This window comes from Hemitrygon akajei, chromosome 24 (genome assembly GCF_048418815.1).
Source record: "Hemitrygon akajei chromosome 24, sHemAka1.3, whole genome shotgun sequence".
Lineage (NCBI taxonomy): Eukaryota > Metazoa > Chordata > Chondrichthyes > Myliobatiformes > Dasyatidae > Hemitrygon > Hemitrygon akajei.
Genome location: NC_133147.1, coordinates 19,980,259 through 20,001,458, shown reverse-complemented (window position 1 = coordinate 20,001,458; position 21,200 = coordinate 19,980,259). Strand labels below are relative to the sequence as shown.

The 21,200-nt window shown below is 47.0% G+C and overlaps 1 protein-coding gene across 7 annotated transcripts in view; it reads left to right on the top strand.

Annotated features, from left to right (window-relative positions):
- The window catches only part of nkain1 (sodium/potassium transporting ATPase interacting 1), an 851,669-nt gene that overhangs the window by 782,288 nt on the left and 48,181 nt on the right, over positions 1-21,200 (top strand). For all 7 annotated transcript variants that reach the window (XM_073028501.1, XM_073028500.1, XM_073028497.1 and 4 more), the window contains one exon: positions 11,813-11,873. In XM_073028501.1, the coding sequence (XP_072884602.1) occupies positions 11,813-11,873 (61 nt within the window). The remainder of the gene's footprint in view (positions 1-11,812; positions 11,874-21,200) is intronic.

Genomic DNA, 21,200 nt, shown 5'->3' with positions numbered 1-21,200 from the left:
TCACCTCTGTGGTGGTTTAATGATTCCTTTTGGTGCGCTATTTGTTTCCACAGATGTCTTGCTTTCATTTGCTATGATAATGCCAGTGTCCTTTGGAGAACTCTGATCTACAAGTTCATTTCTTTCACATCCTTCTGCCAAGATCCTATCTGTTTGGCTGTTCTTGTTCCTGCTGTGTGAACATAATTCGCTCCACGTTCCCCATACTGGAGCCCTGGACCACATCCAAGTGACCAGTGAGCCTCTGGACAAGTTCCAACTGATTCCGTCTCAATTCACAGAGCTCCTTCTGTTGGCTGTGTATCACAGGTAGCAACTCCTCCTGTTGGCTCGTGTGGAACTGTTGCTGTTGTTCTGACCTTGGGGGCTATGTGGTCTCCCCATCTTCCTTTTTATTTTTCCCCTTCAACTTTGGAGAGGATGGTGGAGATACTTTTGGCTTTCGGTCTTTAACTGGAAGTCGATGAGAGACGGATTTTGACCCAAAGCTGCATGATGTGGAAGCAAGACTGGTGACTTCTTCACCATGACCACTCTGTTCAGCACTGACATCCTGACTGTCCTGCAGCTGGTACAGATGTCCAAGGAAGGTGGACCTCTCGTGCTTTTCTTACATAAACTCTCTGGAGCTGTCAGCAAAGCTGTTACGAGTTTCTCAAGTTGCATCAGGTAAGCGTCCGAGCCCCTCAAAGACATCTGCATACGTTTTATTGAGTGTAGCCTGGTCACCTTCGGTCTGTGACGACAATACAAAAAATCTTTCCACCAGGTTGAGCCTTTCACAATCACTCAGACCTAATATTGGCTGTACTTGCTTTTCTACAGTGAGTAGTCGAGTCTTTAGATGCTGTCCCTTGTGCTTGAAGGTCACTACACAGCCCCCTTATACTGGAATGTTCTCTCCAGTATAGCCTGGCACTTTTAACTTTGCTGAGTAAATCTTGCTCTTGTTATGCCATCTTGTTATCCTCCTTTGTGAGAATCTCAAGAACCCGAGTCAAGAGGGGGGTCAGCTGACCCCAAAAGAGGAAGGGACGTGCTGAATAGACCCAGGGAAATGGGAGAGAGAGAGAGAGAGACCACGTTCTCCCAAGAAGCAGAATAAAGGTGACCTTGACTATTGTCTCATGGAGACCACGTGAAAAGCCCTCGGGCAGTGGGCTGGTTGAGAGAGAGATCGCATCACCTGCAACCTGATTGACACCTGCGAACCCGTGAAGAAGTATAAAGGAGGGTCTGAGGGGAGGACAACCCTCAGACGCACCCAGGAGACGAAGGAAGCACGATATCGATTCCCGTGGGAGCGGGAAGCCATTCTGAAGGAAGCCACGTGCGTTAGATTCCAACTTTTGAATCTGTGGCTAGAACCAACGAAAGACTGCTTTTAGCTAACAACGGGGAAGTCTGCTCCCCTGATTCCAAGGATTTGCTCTGCCAAGACGACGGGCAAGTGTTTATCTTTTCCAAATCATCTCTTTCTCTCTACAACGTGAAAACCCCAGCGGTTCCCAAAAGGGAAAAGCCTGCAAACTTCTGAGTGACTCTTTATATTTCAATTGGACTCTGTATTAACCCCTAGACAACTGTAGAGCTTATTTCTGATTGATTATGGTTACACCGGTGTTTTAGATTGAGTTTGACGATGTATATGATCTGAATGTTTTGTATTAACCATACGTTTGTGCCCTTTTCGAATAAAACGTTTGAAAATAGTAGCATCCGACTCAGCTGATCCATCTATCTTTGCTGGTAAGTTACCTGGTTACGGGGTTACGTAACACTCTTTACTTTGAGAGTCTTGTAGTCATCCACAGACAGCTGATCTACCTGGGCTCTGGTGTCAAACTTGAATGGAATTACTGCCTCATTCACCGTCACTGGAATGATCCATTCTGTTTTACTAGCATCAGAGATCTGCAGGGAGTCTACAAACACTTCTGACACCATGTTATGTTTATCCTTCAGCAAAGGCAAACTTGCATGGGTAAGAACGCTAGAATTATTTTATTTACAGATTTACAGAATGACTTCAGCTTGACCACGTTTCACTCCAGCCCGCCACGAGTGTGTGTGCGTATGCGTGTGTGTGTGTGCGTGCGCATGCGCGTGCGCGTGCGCGTGCGTGTGCGTGTGCGTGTGTGTGTGTGTGTGTGTGTGTGTGTCCCATTCACCAATGTCGCTTCCATTTCCGGGTGAACCCGCCCACAATGCACACTGGGAACTGAAGTTCTTTATTATGTACAGACATAATAAGACGCCAAGCGACAAAGCAACAGAACTCAAGCCTATTAGAAAAATGTCTATCTTAGATTGGCTGTTGTGTAATTACCCAGATCTTATTAGTCAGCTTAACGTAAAGGAACCCTTAGGAGGCAGTGATCATAATGTGATTGAATTCATACCGTAGTTTGAGAGGGAGAAGCATAAGCCACATGTATCAGTATCACAATGGAATGAAGGGAAGTCCAGAGGTATGAGAGAGGAGCTTTCCCAGGTGGATTGGAGGGGGATACTGGTGGGGATGACAGCAGAGCAGAGATGGCTGAAGTTTCTGGGAATAGTTCACAAGGCGCAGGATAGATATGCCCCACAGAAGTTCTCAAATGGCAGGGCTAGGCAACTGTGGCTGACAGGGGAAGTTAGCAACTGCAAAAAAGCCAAGGAAAGGGCATATAAGGTAGCAAAAGTGAGTGGGAAGTTGGATGATTGGGAAGCTTTTAAAATCCAACAAAAGGCAACTAAAAAAGCTATAAAAAGGGAAAAAAATGAAATATGAAGGCCAACTAGCCAATAATATAAAGTAGAATACTAAAAGTTTTTTTCAGTTATATAAAGAATAAAAGGGAGGTGAGAGTTGATATTGGACCACCAGGAAATGATGCTGGTGAGGTAGTAATGGGGGCAAAGGAACGGCAGATGAATTTAATAGGTACTTTGCACTGGTCGTCACTGTGGAAGACACCAGCAGTGTGCCAGAGGTCCGGGAGTGTCAGGGAGCAGGAGTGAGTTCCATTGCTATTACAAAGGAAAAAGTGTCAGGAAAACGCAAAGGTCTTAAGGTGGATAGGTCACCTGGACCAGATGGACGACATCCCAGAATCCCGAGAGAGGTCGCTGAAGAGATAATGGATGCACTGCTCAAGATCTTTCAAGAATCACTTGATTCTGGCACGGTCCCAGAGGACTGGAAAATTGCAAAAGTCACTCCACTGTTTAAGAAGGGAGGAAAACAAAAGAAAGGAAATTATAGGCCAGTTAGCCGAACCTCAGTGGTTGGGAAAGTGTTGGAGTCCATTATTAAGGATGAGGTTTTGTGGCACTTGGAGACTAATGATGAAATAAGTCACAAAGTTAGTATACCGTAGATGCCGGATTATAAGCCGCTACTTTTTTCCCACGCTTTGAACAGCTTTGAACTCTGCGGCCTTTAATACGGTGCGGCTAATGCATGGTTTTTTTTTCATGCCGCCAAAAACATTTTGCCTCGTAACAGTAGACCAATAAAATTGATGAGTAGTTCACAGAGGTCCAATGAAATTGTACGATAAATCAAGCGCACTTTCACAATTAAATTATTGTAAATCAGTCATTTGTACTCACCCTCATCAACATGGAAAACACTCGATGAAAAGCATTGTGCTGCCTTTATGGCAGTTATTTAGTTTATAATATTTTCGCTTAGTAATTCATTTGTTAGTATTTTCTAGTTAAAGTTAGAAGTGTTTTAACTATATTTGTTTTCTGTACTACATCCCGGGATGCTATGACGTCACATCCGGTTTCGCCGCGTCTTGTGGGAAAATGCCGGTTTGCGATAAACGGGAAGGTGGGGGCGAGCGGCATTAGACCCGCGCGAAAACGCTGCTTTTAAGTTAAAGGCGATCAATAACTTTTCCTGGTAGGCTGCAGTATATATATTTTTTTACCAGTCGTTAGGAGATATTGGAATGTTGTTCATGCACTGTTCAGTAAAAAAGTATACGCAACGTAATTTGTGTGTTACCAATACGTATGTATATTTAAAAGTAGCCGTGTTACAGGCACGGTTCGAAAAAAAAGCATTTGCAATATGTATTTGTTTAAAAGTTAAAAAATCCTCACGTGTAATATCTTTCTGTGTAAATATCTCATATTACAACGTGGGACACCTGCGGCCTAAAATCCGGTGCGGCTTGTACAAGTACAAAATTGATTTTCTTTCTAAAATTAGAGCCTGTGGCTTTTAATCAGGTGCGCTCTGTAGTACGGAATCTACGGTAGTTTATGTAAAGGGAATTCTGGCCTGACAAATCTGTTAGAGTTCTTTGTGGAAGTTGACAAAGGAGAGGCAGTGGATGTCATCTACTTGGATTTTCAAAAGGCGTTTGATACATTGAGGCTGCTTAACCAGATAAAATCCTACGGCGTTACAGGAAAGACACTGACATGGCTAGCGGAATGGCTGACAGGCAGGAGGTAGCAAGTGGGAATAAAAGGGGCCTTTTCTGGTTGGCTGCCAGCGACTAGTGGTGCTCCTCAAGGGTCAGTACTGGGACCGCTACTTTTCACATTGTTTGTCAATGATTTGGATAATGGAATTGATGGCTTTGTGGCAAAGTTTGCAGGTGATAGGGAGATAGGTGGAGGGACGGGTAGTGCTGAGGAAGCAATGCGATTGCAGCAGGACTTAGACAAATTGGAAGAACGGGCAAAAAAAGTGGAAGATAGAATACAGTGTTGGGAAATGTGTGATAATGCATTTTGGTAAAAGAAACAATAGTGCGGACTATGATCCTATGGTGGGGGTATCCAGAACTAGAGGGCAAAGCCTCAAAACTGAGGGGCAACCTTTTAGAACAGAAGTAAGGAGGAATTTTTTTTAGCCGAAGGGTGGTGAACCTGTGGAATGCTCTGCCACGGACAGCGGTGGAGGCCAAGGTCGTGGGTATATTTAAAGCGGAAGTTGATAGATTTCCGATCGGTTTGGGCAACAAGGGTTATGTTGTGAGTCCAGATGTCTGGAGTTGAATGGGACCTAGGAACAGCCACGGTGAAATGGCAGAGGACTCGATGAGCCGGATGGCCTGCTCCTATGCCTTATGGCCTTACACCAAGCAAAAAAGCAACACCTGTGTCCCGTGCCGTCATGCACGCAGACAGTCCTCTAACCTCAGGACAGGCCGACTCTGGCCTCCGGCCACCAGCGTACCCGTGGATTCACAGACATTGCGCCTTCAACACCCCCAGCGGGCTCGCAGAGATTCGCAGATTTCGAGCTCAGGCTGCCAGGCCTCGGCCTCTGGTCATCCAGTCAACCTTCTGGGACTTGACATCGTGTGAACATACTACAGCCAGCCAGAGGGAAGATGTTATTTCAATGAAATAGGCATTAGGAAAGGATGATGAACTCAGGGCATGGATCAACACGGGGGATTATGACATTGCGGCCATGAGTGAGTCTTGTTTGTAGGGAGGGCAGGACTGGCAGCTCAGTTTTCTGGGATTCTGTTGTTTTAGACTTGATAGAGTGAGAGGGATTAAAAGGGGAAGCAATCAGGGAAAATGTCATGGCCGTGCTCAGACAGGACAAATAGAGATCTAGTCTAGATAGACTTTATGGGTAGAGCTAGGCATGACCAGGCTAATGGAATTATATGATAAACCACCAAATAGCCATCAGGATTTAGAGGAGCAAATTTGTAGAGAGATCGCAGACAGTTGCAAGAAATTTAAGGTTGTGATAGTAGGTGATTTTAACTTCCTATAAATTGACTGTAAAATTTACATACTGTAAAAGGGCTGGATGAGAAAAAAGCTTGTCAAATATGTTCAGGAAAGTTTCCTTAATCAGTACGTAGAAGACCCAGCTGGAGAGAGTGCAATAGTCGATCTCCTGTGAGGGAATGAGACAGAGCAGGTGACAGAAGTTTGTGTAGGGGAACACTTTGCATCTACTGATCGTAGCTCCATTAGTTTCAAGGTAATTATGGGAAAGCGTTGGTCTCGTCCGCGGGTTGAGATTATAATTTGAAGAAAGGCCAATTTTGATGGTGTGAGTAACGATCTGGCAAGTCAAGTCAAGTCAACTTTTATTGTCATTTCGACCATAGCTGCTGGTACAGTACATAGTAAAAATGAGACAACATTTTTCAGGACCATGGTTTACATGACACAGTACAAAAACTAGACTGAACTACGTAATAAAAAAAACACAGAGAAAGCAATACTAGACTACAGACCTACACTGGACTGCATAAAGTGCACAAAAACAGTACCGCCATTACAATAAATAATAAACAGGACAGTAGGGCAAGGTGTCAGTCCAGGCTTCGGGTATTGAGGAGTCTGATAGCTTGGGGGAAGGAACTGTTACATAGTCTGGTCGTAAGAGCCCGAATGCTTCGGAGTCTTTTCCCAGACGGCAGGAGGGAGAAGAGATTGTATGAGGGGTGTATGGGGTCCTTCATAATGCTGTTTCCTTTGCAGATGCAGCGTGTAGTGTAAATGTCCGTGATGGCGGGAAGAGAGACCCCGATGATCTTCTCAGCTGACCTCACTATCCGCTGCAGGGTCTTGCGATCCGAGATGGTGCAATTTCCGAACCAGGCAGTGATGCAGTTGCTCAGGATGCTCTCAATACAACCCCTGTAGAATGTGATGAGGATGGAGGGTGGGAGATGGACTTTCCTCAGCCTTCGCAGAAAGTAGAGACGCTGCTGGGCTTTCTTTGCTATGGAGCTGGTGTTGAGGGACCAGGTGAGATTCTCCATCAGGTGAACACCAAGAAATTTGGTGCTCTTTACGATCTCTACCCAGGAGCTGTCGATGTTCAGCGGGGAGTGGTCGCTCCGTGCCCTCCTGAAGTCAACAACCATCTCTTTTGTTTTGTTCACATTAAGAGACAGGTTGTTGGCTCTGCACCAGTCCGTTAGCCGCTGCACCTCCTCTCTGTAAGCTGACTTGTCGTTCTTGCTGATGGGACCCACCACGGTGGTGTCATTGGCGAACTTGATGATATGGTTCGAGCTGTGTGTTGCAGCACAGTCGTGGGTCAGCAGAGTGAACAGCAGTGGACTGAGCACACAACCCTGGGGAGCCCCCGTGCTCAGTGTGATGGTGTTGGAGATGCTGCTCCCGATCCAGACTGACTGGGGTCTCCCAGTCAGGAAGTCTAGGATCCAGTTGCAGAGGGAGGTGTTCAGGCCCAGTTGGCTCAGCTTTCCAATCAGTTTCTGAGGGATGATTGTGTTGAATGCTGAACTGAAGTCTATGAACAGCATCCGAATGTATGTGTCTTTTTGTCCAGGTGGGTTAGGGCCAGGTGGAGGGTGGTGGCAATGGCGTCATCTGTTGAGCGGTTGGGACGGTACGCAAATTGCAGGGGGTTCAGTGGGGGGGCAGCAGGGTCTTGATATGCCTCATGACGAGCCTCTTGAAACACTTCATGATGATGAATGTAAGTGCAACGGGACGGTAGTCATTTAGGCAGGACACTGAAGACTTCTTCGGCACGGGGAGGATGGTGGCAGCCTTGAAGCACGTTGGAATGGTGGCACTGCTCAGGGAGATGTTGAAGATGTCAGTGAGAACATCTGCTAGCTGGTCTGCACATCCTCTGAGCACTCTACCAGGAATGTTGTCTGGTCCAGCAGCCTTCCGTGGATTGACCCTGCACAGAGTTCTTCTCACATCGGCCACGGAGAGATACAGCACCTGGTCATTTGTAGGAGGGGTGGACTTCCTCGCCGCCACGTCATTTTCCGCCTCAAACTGGGCATAGAAGTTATTCAGCTCATCTGGGAGGGAGGCATCACCTGCACAGTCAGGTGATGTTGTCTTGTAATTGGCGATGTCCTGGATGCCCTTCCACATGTGCCGCGTGTCACCGCTGTCCTGGAAGTGACTGTGGATTCGCTGGGCATGTGCACACTTTGCCCCTCTGATGGCTCGGGACAGTCTGGCCCTTGCTGTTGTTAAAGCTGCCTTGTCGCCTGCTCTGAAGGCGGAGTCGTGGGTCCTCAGCAACGCACGCACCTCTGCGGTCATCCATGGCTTCTGGTTAGCGCGTATAGTGATGGTCTTGGACAGAGTAACATCATCAATGCACTTGCTGATGTAGCTGGTCACTGATGCTGTGTACTCCTCTGAGTTGGTAGAGTTGCCATCGGTTGCAGCCTCCCTGAACATGTGCCAGTCAGTGTGCTCAAAGCAGTCTTGAAGAGCAGAGATGGCTCCTGCTGGCCAGGTTTTCACCTGCTTCTGAACTGGTCTGGAGCGCCTGACGAGCGGTCTGTATGCTGGGATTAGCATAACAGAGATGTGGTCTGAGTAACCGAGGTGGGGGCGGGGCTCTGACCCGTACGCGTCGGGGATGTTTGTGTAAACCAGGTCCAATGCGTTCTCCCCCCTCGTTGCAAAGTCCACATACTGATGGAATTTGGGGACCACTGACTTGAGGTTCGCGTGGTTAAAATCACCGGCGACAATAAACAGACCATCAGGGTGTGCGTTCTGCAGTTCGCTAATAGCCCCGTACAGTTCACAGAGCGCTGGGGGGAATGTAGACACCGAATACAAGGACAGAGGTGAATTCCCTTGGCAAATAAAATGGTCTGCATCGAACAGCCACAAATTCCACTAACGATGAGCAGTGTCTGGAAACCAGCACAGAGTTCTTACACCATTCCATGTCGATGTAATCACACACACCGCCACCGCGAGTCTTACCGGAGACAGCTGCATCTCTGTCCGAACAAAACAAAGCGAGCCCGTCTAGCTGGCTGGCAATGTCTGAAATCCCATCAGTGAGCCATGTCTCTGTGAAGACAAACGCGGAGCAAACTCTGTACTCCCGCCGAGTATTACGTTGGAGTCGGATGTAATCCATTTTATTGTCCGGGGAGCGGACATTGGAGAGCAGAATGGATGGGAGAGCCGGCCGGCTAGGATTTGCTTTTAGCCTGGCACGGACCCCTGCCCGTTTGCCTCGCTTCTGCTTCCTCGCACATCGCTTTTGATGTCTCCGTCTCCATCTCCAGCTACCAGCATCAGGCAAGTCCGAGGATTGTAGGCCCGTTCCCCTCAGCAAGCCGACGTTGCGTAATTCAGCCAGCAGATCTTTGTGGAAGTTTGTTTTTGGACGATCTCTGTATTGTAGTAGTATCTGGCGATGGTAGATAGCCGCTCTGTTATCCACGTGCCCTAATCGAAAATTGTGTATCAAACTTAAAATAGAAAATTAAATTAAAGTAACACCAGGTCTGAAAGGCCGCTGCTGCCGTGCGGCGCCGCCTCATGGGTTCCACTATGTGGATTGGGACAGGTTGGTTTCTGGAAAAGGTGCACTGGGTCAGTGGGCAGCCTTCAGAAGTGAAACTTTGAGAGTACAGAGTTTGTTCCCATCAGAATCAAAGGCAAGGATAAACAGGTTCAGAGAATCTTGGTTTTCGAGGGATATCGAGGTCCTGGTTCAAGAAATGAAGGAAGTCTATGGCTGGTGTAGGTAGGCAGGAACAAGTGAGCTAGTTGAGGAGTATAAGAAATGCAAGAGAACACAAGAAGGAAATCAGGAGGGCTAAAAGAAGATATGAAGTTGCTCTAGCAGACAAGGTGAAGGAGAATCCTAAAAGTTTCTACAGACATATTCAGGGCAATGGGATAGCAAGGGACAAAATTGGCCCTCTGGAAGTACAAAGAGATATTCTACACATGGAGCCGAAAGAGATGGGGAGATCGTAAGTGGAATTTTTGCATCTGTATTTACTCGGGAGAAGGAGCAGCTGGTGAAATGGGATGAAAAATGGCAGATGGAATTTAATGTAGACAAGTGTGTGGTGTTGCACTTTGGGGGACCAACCAGAGAAGGTTTCACACAGTGAGCGGTAGGGCACTGAGGAGTCGGGTAGAACAAAGTGATCTGGGAATACAGGCCCACAATTCATTGAAAGTGGCATCACAGGGATCACAAAGAAAGCTTCTGACACATTGGCCTTCATAAATCAAAGTACTGAGTACACTTGTTGAAATTGTATGAGACATTGGTGAGGCCTAATTTGGAGTATTGTGTTCAGTTTTGGTCACCTAACTGCAAGAAAAATGTAATCAGATTGAAAGAGTACATAGAAAATTTACAAGGATGTTGTCAGGTCAAGAAGATTTGAGTTATAGGGGAAGGTTGATTAGGTTAGGACGTTATTCACTAGAACGTAGAAGATTGAGGGGAGATTTGATAGGGGTATACAAAATTATGTGGGGTATAGATAGGAAAAATGCAAGCAGGCTTTTTCCACTGAGGTTGAGTGGGACTGCAACCAGAGGTCATGGGTTAAGGGTGAAAGGTGAAATGTTTACGGGGAACATGAGGAATAACTTCTTCACTGAAAAGGCGGTGAGAGTATGTAACGAGAATCCAGCTCAAGTGGTGGATGCAGGGTCGATTTCGACACCTGAGAGCTATTTGGATAGATACATGGACGGTAGAGGTATGGAGGGCGACGGTCCTGGTGCAGGTCGATGGGAGAAGGCAGATTAATAAGTTAGATGGGCGGAAGGGCCTGTTTCTGTGCTGTATTGTTTTGCGACTCTCTGTCTCTAGGTAGAGCTCAACTGCTCTGTGAGCGTCCTGACCCACTGAGTTCCTCTGTCAACTTGTTTGTCGCTCTGTTATTGATTAAATTGACTCTATTTGCTAAAGGTTACACACACTCGGTGGCCACTTTATTACATAGTGTACAGAAAGCAGCTTTAAACCTGCTTGTTCATGGAAATATCTAATCATCCAATTACGCGGCAGAAACTCAGTGCATAAAAGCATGCTGACGTGGTCACGAGGTTCAGTTGTTGCTCAGGCTAAACATCAGAATGGGGAAGAAACGTGATCTAAGAGACTTTGACTGTGGTGCCAGATGAGGTGGTTTGAGTATCTCCGAAACTGCTGATCTCCTGGGATTTTCATACACAACGGTGTCTAGATTTTATAGAGAACGATCCAAAAAAAACAATAAGAACAAACATCCCATGAGCTTGGGGGGGAAAAGTATCTGGTTTATGAGAGAGTTTAGAGGAGAGTGACCAGACTGGTTCAAGTTCAAGCTGACAGGAAGACGACAGTAAGACCATAAGACATAGGAGCAGAATTAGGCCATTCAGCCCATCAAGTCTGCTCCGCCATTCCATCATGGCTGATCCCGAATCCTACTCAACCCCATACGTCTGCCTTCTCGTCATATCCTTTGACGTCCTGACCAATCAGGAAACAATCAACCTCCACCTTAAATATACCCACAGACGACCTCCGCTGCGGTCTGTGGCAGAGCACCCTGCAGATTCACTACTCTCTGGCTAAAAGAAAAAATTACTCCTTACCTCTGTTCTAAAAGGTCACCCCTCAATTTTGAGGCTGTGCCCTCTAGTTTTGGATACCCCCACCACAGGAAACACCTTCTCCACATCCACCCTGTCTAGTAGTTTCAACATTCGGTAAGTTTCAATGAGATCCCAATGCATTTTTCTAAATTCCTGTGAGTACAGGCCCAAAGCTGCCAAACGCTTCTCATATGTTAACCCCTTCATTCCTGGAATCATCCTCATGAACCTCCTCTGGACCGTCTCCAATGACAACACACCCTTTCTGAGATATAACTGAAATAACCACGTCACTTGGTGGCGTGCAGAAGAGCATCTCTGAACGCACAACACATCAAACCTTGAAGTGGAGGGGCCACAGGAAGCACCTAGTGAGGTGGCCAATGAGTGTACGGCATGTGAATGGCTGGCGCAGTGATGTCAATGTTAACCTGAATGACGACTAATAACAAATTTTGTTCTTTTGCAGCTCTGTGGCTTTGTGTACGCCTGTTATGTCAGTAAAGTCTTTATGGAAGAGGAAGACAGCTGTAAGTACCTCTTCTTTCTCTTTGTAACAGTAGAGGAGGCTTACCCTAATTCTACCAGCTGGAAGCTCCAGATATGACCTTGTTCAGACCCCACTTGGAGTACTGTGATAGATAGATAGATAGATACTTTATTCATCCCCATGGGGAAATTCAACATTTTTTCCAATGTCCCATACACTTGTTGTAGCAAAAACTCATTACATACAATACTTAACTCAGTAATAATATGATATGCATCTAAATCACTAACTCAAAAAGCATTAATAATAGCTTTAAAAAAGTTCTTAAGTCCTGGCAGTTGAATTGTAAAGCCTAATGGCATTGGGGAGTATTGACCTCTTCATCCTGTCTGAGGAGCATTGCATCGATAGTAACCTGTCGCTGAAACTGCTTCTCTGTCTCTGGATGGTGCTATGTAGAGGATGTTCAGGGTTTTCCATAATTGACCGTAGCCTACTCAGCGCCCTTCGCTCAGCTACCGATGTTAAACTCTCCAGTACTTTGCCCACGACAGAGCCCGCCTTCCTTATCAGCTCAGTCCTGGTGACTCTGCTCACTACGGGAAGGATGTGGACGCTATAGAGAGAGTGCAGAGGAGGTTTACAAGGACGTTGCCTGGATTGGAGAGCGTGCCTTGTGAGAAGAGGTTGAGTGAACTCGGCCTTTTCTCCTTGGAGCGACGGAGGATGAGAGGTGACCTGATAGAGGTGTATCAGATGATGAGGGGCATTGATCGTGTGGATAGTCAGAGGTTTTTTTCCCAAGGCTGAAATGGCTAACATGAGGGGATGTAGTTTTAAGGTGCTTGGAAGTAGGAACCGAGGGGATGTCAGGGGTAAGTTTTTCAGACAGAGAGCGGTGGGTGCATGGAATGCACTGCTGGTGGCGGTGGTGGAAGTGGGTACAACAGGATCTTTTAAGAGCTTCTTAGGTAGGTACCTGGAGCTTAGGAAAATAGAGGGTTTTGCAGTAGGGAAATTCTAGGCAATTTCTAGAGTAGGTTACCTGGTGGACACAACATTGTGGGCCGAAGGGCCTGTAATGTTGCTGTAAATTTCTATATTTTATGTTCTATGTATTAACCCACTCCCATAACCACTGTCCAATGTTTTCAGTAGGGAGCAATTTCAGAGAGGCTGTTAATCCAGCATTCCCAATTAAAATTGTACTTGCAGTATCATAACACTCACACCACTTTACGGATGCGAGGGGTAAGATTTTATACTCAGATGCCTGGAATGCGCTGCCTGGTATGGTGGTAGAGGTAAATACTTCAGAGGCTTTTAAAGGACGTATGGATAGGCGCATGGATGTGTGGAAGGTCGAGGGATATGGACATTGTGTAGGGAGGAAGGACTGGTTTCGGGTTCTTTCAATTTACTTTTAATAGGTTCTGAAGGGTTCTGTGTTCTATGATACGACAGGAAGTAATAAAATATCGGTGTTTACAGGCCACATGGCATCTTCAGAAACAGCCCGGGTCTTTCTTGGTGAAGAGAAGGAAAGGTTGCACTTACATTGAAATTTCCACAATTTTTCAGGAAGTCTCAATGTTCAAAAGTTCAAAGTGAGCTTATTAACAAATGCATATATGTTACCACATACAACTCCGAGATTCATTTCCTTGTGAGTGTACTCAATAAATCCATAATAGAATCTATGAAAGACCACACCAACTTGGGCGTTCAACCAGTGTGAAAGAGACAACAAGCTGTGCAAATACTAAGAGAAGTAATAATAATAATAAATAAATAAGCAACAAATATCAAGGGCATGAGATGAAGAGTCCTTGAAGGTGAGTCTATAGGTTGTGGGAACAGTTCAGTGTTGGGGAGAGTGAAGCTGTGTGAAGTTAACTCCTTTGGTTCAAGAGCCTGATGGTTGAGGGATAATAACTGTTCCTGAAACTGGTGGTGTGAGCCCTGAGGCTCCTGTACCTTCTTCCTGATGGCAGCAGCGAGAAGAGAGCACGACCTGGGTGGTGGGCGTCCCTGAAGTTATCTCCTCAGGTTCAAGAGCCTGATGATTGAGGGGTAATTAACTGTTCCTGAACCTGGTGGTGTGAGTCCTGAGGCTCCCATACCTTCTCCTTGATGGCAGCAGCGAGCAGAGCACGTTGCCATGGAGAATGCGATGAATTTAAATATTGAGATCCATTAGCTGCCTCAGAACCCTTTGTATATAAAGAATCTATAATCGAGAATAGTATGTTCTGCAGTTCTCTTCCAATGTATTATCATATCAATTGGCTGCATCCAGGATGTGGCACCAGGAGGTAGCTGTGAGTGATAATTAAATGGCAACTTTTAAATGTTAATGTGGTTCACCTGTGAAAGGATGCAGTCTGTACCACGCTGAGTTTATGAGATGTTCAACATATGTACACTCCTACTTTATAAAGCACTGGTGAGGCCTCAGTTGGAGTATTGTGTGCAGTTTCGGGCCCCTTATCTAAGAAAGGATGTGCTGACATTGGACAAGGGTTCACGAAATGATTCTTGGACTGAAAGGCTTGTCATATGAGGAGCGTTTGGTGCCTCCGGGCCTCTGCTCACTGGAGTTCAGAAAAATGAGGGGGTGACCTCATTGAACCCTAACGAGTGGATGTGGAGAGGATGTTTCCTGAGGTGGGGGAGTATAATGTCGAATCAGGTTCACGGGTCTGGCAAGTGAGACAGGAAATGCACTGACTTTGAATAGGTATATTAATCATTTATATAAGTACGTAGGTCGCATGCGGAATTATTTCCAGGTAGCGGACGATTTCCTTCCACGCCGCTCTGACGTATTGGGAAATCGCGTACGAGGCAAGTTACAGCAGTGGTTTGCCATTGCCTTCAGCTGGGTGAGTTTTATTTAAAGAGATCACCAGCTCTTATGTACAAACGTTCATGTTCCCCAAATTACAGACACTCCAAAGCTGAATCTCCAACAGACATACTTAATTAAAAGCACACGCAGAGCATACCTTCCCAGTGGTCATGTCCACCACTTGCCTTAAACAAAGGAAGAGAGACAGAACCTCCCACACGTGCTCTCTATATACCCAGGATATTTGAAACTGGACACCCGGCAGCTAACCAATGGGGAAACAGCTGCAGTTTCTAAACTAACCAATCACAATGAAAGCGGCTTTCGAAAATCCAAATAAGGCAGGTCCCCATAGGATGGGGAGTCTAAGAACAGGTGAAACAATCTCAGAATAGACGGGGCATCCTTTTAGGAATGGAGGTGAGGAGAGGTTTCTTTAACCTGGGAGTGGTGAATCTGTGGAATTCGTGGCCACAGGCGGCTGTGGAGGCCAAGTCATTGGGTATAGTTAAGGCAGAGGTTGATAGATTCTTGATTAGTCAGGGCATGAAGGGATACGGGGAAAAGGCAGGAAATTTGGGGCTGAAAGGGAAAATGGATCAGCCACGACAAAATGGTGTAGCAGACTCGATGGGCCAAATGGTCTTATTATGCTCCTATATCTTATTCAGCATGGTCCCCGGGCTGAGACCCCTGGTTTAGACCTACTCTGAAATGCTTCCAATGTACGGACACCCCGGTTTGATCCGGGGATCAAAGTGGGTAGTGTGGTAGTGCAATCAAATCACAAACAGGAGAAAATCTGCAGAGCAACACACACAAAATGCTGGTGGAACGCAGCAGGCCAGGCAGCGTCTACAGGGAGAAGCGCTGTCGATGTTTCGGGCCGAGGCCCTTCGCCAGGACGAACGGAAAAATGAGATAGTAAGAGATTTGAAAGTGGGAGGGGGTGGGGGAGATCTGAAATGATAGGAGAAGACGGGAGGGGGTGGGAGAAGCTAGGAGCTGGAAAGGTGATTGGTAAAAGGGATACAGAGCTGGAGAAGGGAAAGGATCATGGGACGGGAGGCCTCGGGAGAAAGAAAGGGGGAGGGGAGCACGAGACGGAGATGAAGAGCAGGCAAGGAGTGATGGCGAGAGGAAAATAAATAAATAAACAAACAAACAAACAAACAAATAAGTAAAGGATGGGGTAAGAAGGGGGCATTAAAGGTTCTGTTAATGCCACCCCCCCCTTCCTACCCCATCCCTTATTTATTTATTTATTATTTCCCCCCTTTTTTTCTTCTTTTCTCCTTCTTTTCTCTCTCTGTCCCTCTCACAATCACTCCTTCCCTGCTCTCCATCTCCCTCTGGTGCTCCCCTCCCCCTTTCTTTCTCCCTAGGCCTCCCGTCCCATGGTTCTTTCCCTTTTCCAGCTCTGTATCACTTTCGCCAATCATCTTTCCAGCTCTTTGCATCATCCCACCCCCTCCTGTCTTCTCCTATCATTTTGCATTTCCCCCTCCCCCTCCCACTTTCAAATCTCTTACTATCTCTTTTTTTCAGTTAGTCCTGGCGAAGGGTCTCGGCCCGAAACGTCGACTGTGCTTCTCCCTATAGATGCTGCCTGGCCTGCTGTGTTCCGCCAGCATTTTGTGTGTGTTGCTTGAATTCCCAGCATCTGCAGATTTCCTCGAGTTTGCCTTTTTGAAAATCTGCAGAGGCTGGAAATCTGAAAAACGCCCACAAAATGCCGGAGGAGCTCAGCAGGCCAGGCAGCATCGATGGAAAAAAGTACAGTCGACGTACTCCAGTGTCGTGACGAGGCCACGCTTAGGTTGGAGGAACACCACCTCATATTCCATTTGGGTAGCCTCCAACCTGATGACATGAACATCATCTTCTCAGACTTCTAGTAATGCCCTCCACCCACTTTTCCCTCCCTCATCTTATCTCCTTGCCTGCCCATCACCTCCCTTTGCTGCTCCTCCCCCATCATTCTCTTTCTTCCATGGCCTTCTGCCTCTTTCACCAATCAACTTCCCAGCTCTTTACTTCATCGCTCCTCCGCCAGGTTCTCTCTCCCCTCTGCCAGGTTCTCTCTCCCTCCCCGGCCTTTTAAACCTACCCCTCAGCTTTTTCTCTTCAGTCCTGCCGAAGGGTTTCAGCCCGAACTGTCAACTGTGCTTTTTTTCCATAGATGCAGCCTGGCCTGCTGCGTTCCTCCGGCACTTTGTGTCTGTTGTTAGTCTGGTAGAGTAGTGCTGAGCATACACTTCACAGTGCCAATGACAGGGGTTCAGATTTCCCTCACTGAATGCCAGGAGTCTGTACAATCTCCCTGAGACCATATGGCCTAATTCTGCTCCGATATCTCATGCTCTTGCTCTCTTAATGATTAAAGACTAATCAATTGATGTGATGGATCTTGCCTGCTATTGGTTTGAATGGTGACTCATGATAACCTGGGTCGTGGCATTTGGCTTTAAATGACCACAGTGGAGAAGCCCAAATAGAAACCGACCTCGAGAAGTTTTTGATGAGTCACCACCTTGAACCTCTCGTGGTGGAGATAGTCCAACAGAGAATCTCACAAAGCAACTAATAATTAACATAGTTTCAAGGTGACCATTATAAGGAGACAGGTGACCTGAACAAAGAGCAGGGCAAGTTAACACGATCTAAAAGAATTGCTTCTGCATACAGAATCAGATTTAATATCACCGGCATAAGTCATGAAAATTGTTGTCTTTGAGGCAGCAGTACAATGCATAGGCATATATAAAAATTAAATAGCTTAAATAAGTAGCACAAAAATAGAAGTAAAACAGGTGGTATGGTAGTGTCTAAGGATTCAATGTCCATTCCAAAATCAGATGGCAGAGGGGAAGAAGCTGTTCCTGAATCACTGACTGTGTGCCTTCAGGCTTCTGTATCTCCTCCCTGATGGTAGCAACGAGAACAAGGCATGTCCTGTGTGTTCGGTGTCCTTAATAATGGACGCTGCCTTTCTGAGACATCGCTCCTTGAAGATGCTTTGGATACTATAGAAGCTCGTGCCCATGATGGAGCTGACTAATTTTACAACTCTCTGCAGCTTATTTCGATCCTGTGCAGTTGACCCCCCCCCCCCAAACCCCCCCAACAAAACCAAACAGTGATGCAGCCAGTTAGAATGCTCTCCACGGTACGTCTGTAGAAGTTGGCGAGTGGTTTAGTTGACTTATAAAATCTCCTCAGACTCCTAATGAAATATAGCTGATGTTAGGAGTTAGACAGTGGCAATAAATGTTTCTATACTTCCAAGTCAGGAGGGTTTGGAGTAGAGCTGGAAGCTGCAAGTGGTGGGGCAGCTTGCCCTGTTCTGCGTGGTGAGGGGGACGGAGTTCACAGGAGAAGCTGTCGGTAACTGCAGGGCATTTTGTAGCTAAGTGGGCCAACATTCTCGAGAACTGGTACAGAATCAGAAAGAGGTTTATTATCACTGACAGAGGTCATGAAATTTGTTGTTTTACAACAGCAGTGCATAAAAATTACAGTAAGTTACAATGACAAAGACATTTTAAAAATAAATAAATTAGAAATGAGAAATTATGCAAAAAAAAGAGCAAAATAGTAAAAGGTACAGTTCATGGGTTCGTGGACTGTTGATGGTGGAGGGGAAGAAGCTGTTCCGAAAACACTGAGTGTGCGTACTTGGGATGTGTGCGTACTTGGGATGCCAGTAACGGGACAAGGCCACGTCCTGGATGGTGAGGCTCCCCGAAGATGGATGCCAACTTTTTGAGGCACCACCGTTTGAAGATGTCCTCAGTGGTGGGGCCCTGGTGCCCATGGTGGAGATGTCTGGGTCTGCGGTTTTATTTCGGCCCCGTGCATTGGAGCCTCCACGCCAGGCGACGATGCAACCGCTCAGAATGCTCTCCGCTGCACATCTGTAAAAACTTGCTGGTCTTTGGTGACAAGCCGAATCTCCTCAAACTCCCGATGAGGTACGTTCTTCTTCGTGATCGCATCCCTACATTGGGCCCAGGATGGGATCCTCTGAGATGGTGATGCTCAGGGACTTGAAGCTGCTCTGCCTTTCCGCTGTTGACCCCCTCAATATGGGCTGGCGTGTGTTCTCCCAGCTTCCCTTCCCTGAAGTCCACAGCCAAGCCCTTGGTGTGACCGACGTTGAGGGCGAGGTCGTTGCTGCGACACCACACAACCAGCCGATCTATCTCACTCCTGTACGCCTTCTCGCCGCTGCCTGAGAGCCTGCTGGAAACAGTTGTAGATGGCGTTTGAGCTGTGCCCAGCCACAGGGCCGTGAGCGTAGAGAGAGAGGAGAACAGCGGGCCGAGCCTGCAGCCTGGAGGTGTGTCTGTGCTGGTTGTCAGCAAGGAAAGAGTGCTGTTCCTGATCTGCACTGACTGGCCTTCTGTGCTGATCGTCGGCACGGAAGGACTGCTGTTCCTGACCTGCGCCGGCTTTTACAATGAGATCCAGTTGCAGGCGGAGGAATAGAGCCAGGTTTTCAAGCCTGTTGATTGGTAATGACCTCAGATTTGGTTATGTTGCTCTCGCATCTTGATTGGATGGCAGAGTGAAGATATGTCTCTACCAACTGAGGTGCAAGGAGCTCCTTCCCTCTGCTAGTCTGCAGGTCACCCCTGGGCAAGGTGTAACACCTGATTAGCCCCCTGAACAGTGTCACACACAGCCAGGGGGCAGGTGGTGGATGGTCGCATGAGCAGCCGGTGCACATCACAAGTCCTGGTTATGCGACCACTGACCCCAGGCAGACAATCTCTAAAGAGTATTGATAATGGCTGGGGGTGACCCATTTTGTAAAGACACTGCCCAGAAGAAGGCAAAGACACACTGCTTCTGTAGTAAAAACTTGCCAGGAACAGTCACGGTCATGGAAAGACCAAGGTAGATGACACAGCCTGTAACAAATGAACATATCTTGATATTTCCTTATTTCTTTGTGACATATAAGGAGACCATACAGCCCATCATAGTTATGCTAGCTCTCAGAGTAATTCCATCACACTGGGGGCATTTTACAGCAGTGAATTAACCAAGCAAGCAAGCTTTCCTTTGGAATGTGGGGGAGGGGCAGGTACTGGGGCACAAACACGAAAAAACCTGCTGGTGCTGGAAATCCAGAGCAACGCACACAAAGCGCTGGGGGAACTCAGCGGGTCGGGCAGCACCTACGGAAAAGAATAAGCAGTCGACGTTTCGGGCCGAGACCCCTCATCAGGACTCGGGGCATCCGAGAGGGAGCGCGTGCGGCCACAGAGAGAAGGCGCCAATGCAGTACAGATAGAAGCAGAGGTTGCGGGCGAACTCAGGGAACACAGTAGTACTACCTGCAGTACTTGTGCCACGCTGAGCGACTTGGAACTGCCTACTTTCACTAAAGACTTCATCTCTCGGCAAAATTGTTGAACGGATATTGATCTTCACGGATCAGGGGTGTGATGGCTACCTGCGTTTTGCCTGTGGTGTATTCCACTTTAACCCTGAATCAAGACGATTTGCGTCGATAGAGATGTCGTCCAGTGGCAAGTCAAAGGATCCTCACATCACATCTTTAATCTCCTAGATTAAAGCTCCTGATCCCTTGACTTTTCTCAAAGCCGCCAATCTTGTTCAAAGACAAAGGGAAGCAGAAGAATGAGTGGGGATCTCGTTGAAACCTATCGAATATTGAAAGGCCTACACAGCGTGGATGTAGAGAGGATGTTTCCTATAGTGGGGGAGTCTAGGACCAGAGGGCACAGCCTCAGAATGGAAGAAAGTCCCTTCAGAACAGAGATGAGGAGGAATTTCTTTAGCCAGCGGATGGTGAATCTGTGGAATTTATTGCCTCAGATGACTGTGGAGGTCAAGTCATTTGATATATTTAAAGCAGGGGTTGATAGGTTCTTGATTAGCAGGGGTGTCAAAGGTTACAGGGAGAAGACAGGAGAATGGAGTTGAGAGAGAAAATAAAGCAGCCAAGATCGGATGGTGGAGCAGACGTGGTAGGCCGGATGCCCCGATTCTGACCCTTTAGTCTAAGCTGGAAATCGGGAGCAAAATAGAAAATTCTGGAAAGGGTCCGAAGATCAGGCAGCACCTGTGGCAAAGGAGAGTTAATATTTCAAGTTGATGACTATTCCTCAACACTGGGAAAATGTTTTGGGATAAAACAAGTTTCAATATGCAGGAAGGAGGCAAGGAGAAAGGAAGGCAGTGATTGGGCAAAGAGGAGGAGGGGTTAAAGGTCAAAATGGGTCCTAGAGCTGGGTGAGAGTGTATAGTGAACGTTCTCTGTTTCTCAGGTTTCCTTCCACCTTCGCGGAAGGCGTGAGATCAAAAGATGAGCTAGGAGGAGGAAGGTCACACTGTTAGGCTGCCAAACATGAGAAAATCTGCAGACGCTGGAAATCTGGAACACACAACAAAACGCTGGAGGACCTCAGGAAGTCAGGCAGCATCACTGGAAAGGAGTAAACAGGGGTCGACTTTTTGGCCCGAGACTCTTTTTCAGGACTG